Source organism: Harmonia axyridis, chromosome X (assembly GCF_914767665.1).
Source record: "Harmonia axyridis chromosome X, icHarAxyr1.1, whole genome shotgun sequence".
Classification (NCBI taxonomy): Eukaryota; Metazoa; Arthropoda; class Insecta; order Coleoptera; family Coccinellidae; genus Harmonia; species Harmonia axyridis.
In genome coordinates, this window is record NC_059508.1 from 19,425,600 (window position 1) to 19,428,292 (window position 2,693).

Sequence of the window (2,693 nt, forward strand, 5' to 3'; positions counted from 1 at the left end):
AGTTTATGGTTCGTCTTCAGAAGAACACAATCGGAAATTAGAAACTGGGTTTGAACAATTGCGATGTCATAATTTATAGTAACAACCGGATTGTAAATTATAGAGAGGATACAAATAACTTGAGTACTGTTTATGACTACATAATATCCAGGATAACGGTACCTAATGGATAGCAATTTCGTGTTTGTCGCCAGATTGATGTTCGCCTCTTGTGTTCGTGTTTGTTTTTATTTTTGTGCTGTGTATTTGCTGGTTCGAATAGTTGAATAAGCCGAGGCTAAATTTAAAAATATGTGTCAATGATATATCGCGCCAGAACATATGTAGTTCCGATTTTGTTTCAATCTATTGACTGACATACGTCGGAACCGTTTGATTATTCATCATTTTGACTAACTATTTTAAATATTTATTTTATTGATTGTATGATGAGGTATGAAATCAAGTTTTTAATGTTTCTATTCATGATTAATAAATGTTTTATTTTCAGCCTTGAAAAAGGAACAAGACGTTCCGAAACGTTGGCAAAATCATAATTGATTATTCATTTCTGTCCAAATTCCTATGACAAATTGCTTAATTTTTAAAACATGGACGTGAATAGTACAGAATCTTTTATACCGAGGGGATTATTCAACGAAGTTAGAGTGAATTATGGTGAAGATGTGTAAGAAATTTTCAAACCTCAAGATCAAGTTGGCGTCGATGAAGAATCGCACAGTGTTTTTATTACAATGCAGGAGACTGAAGGTTTACCTCAACCATATTAATAATTATATAAGACAGATATATTCACTTCAACTTGAGGAGCATCCGTACACCAGACAAGTAGCCGTTATCATGGAGAATTTTCAGAAATCAGTGTTAAATCTTGAAATTAAAATTACTCTATGGAAAAGGAAGAACCTACAACAGTCTATTGACTCTCTTGTAAACATACTGGAAACACTTTTGGACGAACACACATGGGCAAATTTAAGACATTTCATAGCACATAAATTCGAGTGCTCTTTCCAAAGAATAAGAAAAATCAATAAGCAAAAACTAGCAAGACTACAGAGCAAACAAAATCAACCTATTACAATTAAAGAATGTAAAAGTTCCTCGTCAATTATACCAGAGTGGAGATTCCAGAGGAAGCTCGTATTGTATTAGGCATGGGACCAAGACATGGCATACTCCCAAAAAATGTTCCAATACCAGAACTCATCAAAGATGTTGAAAGTTTCATACAAACATTATCACTGGAAGAAAATGAGAAGAATGGAGTCAGATCAAGATGTGCTAGAATAATTCAAAACTTCATGGAAAAACCAAGAACTCCGGACCACTTTAGAAAATATTATCATATTACATCGAAATTCATCAGAGACAATCCAGACATTGTGGTCAGCAAGTCGGATAAGGGTAACACAACAGTAGTTATGTACAGGGAGGAATATACTCGAGGAGTGAACAATCAACTAAGTGATAGCACTACATACAAAATTTTAAACAGGGATTCAACAAGAAAGACTCAGGACAACATCAACAAATTTTTGAAGACGCTCAGAGATGAACAGATGATAACAGGAACACAATATAAAGAACTAATCAGACACAACAGTATTCCTCCAAAATTATACTGTTTGAGAAAAACTAACAAACAAGTTGCCAGTTTCAGACCAATTGTAAGTTGTATAGGTTCGCCTGGTTATAATGTCGGCTCATTTCTACATAAAATTTGAAGTAACGTTCTTTCCTCTTCGAAATTCAAAGTAAAGGACTCGTTCTCTTTTGTTGAAGAACTGAAAAACATCCATGTTCCTGAAAATTACAAGCTAGTGTCTCTCGATGTCGTGACCTTGTTCACTAACATCCCAAAATCATTAGTAGTTCAGGTGATCTCCAAAAGATGGCGATATATAAGTTGCTTCACTGAATTGGATAAGAGCAGTTTCATCAAGTTGGTTGATATTGTATTCGACAGTAGTTACTTTACATTCAATAACACTTTTTATAAACAGTTGGATGGCACAGCTATGGGATCCCCTGCCAGTCCTGATTTTGCTGAGTTGGTTATGTTGGAGGTATTTGAATATGTTTCAGGTAAACTGAATTTTGACATACCTATCTTGAGAATATATGTTGATGACACATTTCTGCTCGTACCTGACAACCACATTGAGTCAACACTTAATTTGTTCAACTCATTTCACGAGAAAATCCAGATCACTATAGAGATAGAAAATGATAAGTGCCTACCTTTTCTTGATGTTATGGTGATAAGAGAAAACAACAAAATGATCACAGATTGGTATGCAAAACCATCTAATTCTGCTAGATGTCTCAACTTTTTTCCAACCATAGTTCCCAACAAAAGAAAAATATAGCTACCAATTTAATTCACAGAGCTCTATCACTAAGCCACAAAAAGTTTGAGGAGAAGAACATCATGAAAATAACCAACATACTCTTGAACAACAATTACCCCCGTTACTACATCAAAAAAGCGATAAATAACTACAAACTCAAGCGGAATCAGGTTTGCCTTGTTAACAATAGTGGAGACGTCAATACAATGGCTAATACGGTGAACAACATACACATTGGCTCACAAACTGAGGTGACTGCAAAGTTAAAATATTTCAAGCTCGCATTTTTCCCTGGGTTATCCTACAAGCTACACAATGTATTCAAGGGATTTGGTTGCA

General features: G+C 34.8%; 1 protein-coding gene across 1 annotated transcript; it reads left to right on the forward strand.

Annotated features, from left to right (window-relative positions):
- The first annotated feature begins 373 nt into the window (after positions 1–373).
- On the forward strand, positions 374–2,693 carry LOC123685933. The gene is made up of 2 exons (XM_045625824.1): positions 374–433; positions 491–2,693. Exon 2 carries the CDS (start codon positions 1,158–1,160, stop codon positions 1,725–1,727), a length of 570 nt encoding a protein of 189 aa, XP_045481780.1. The 5' UTR covers positions 374–433; positions 491–1,157; the 3' UTR covers positions 1,728–2,693.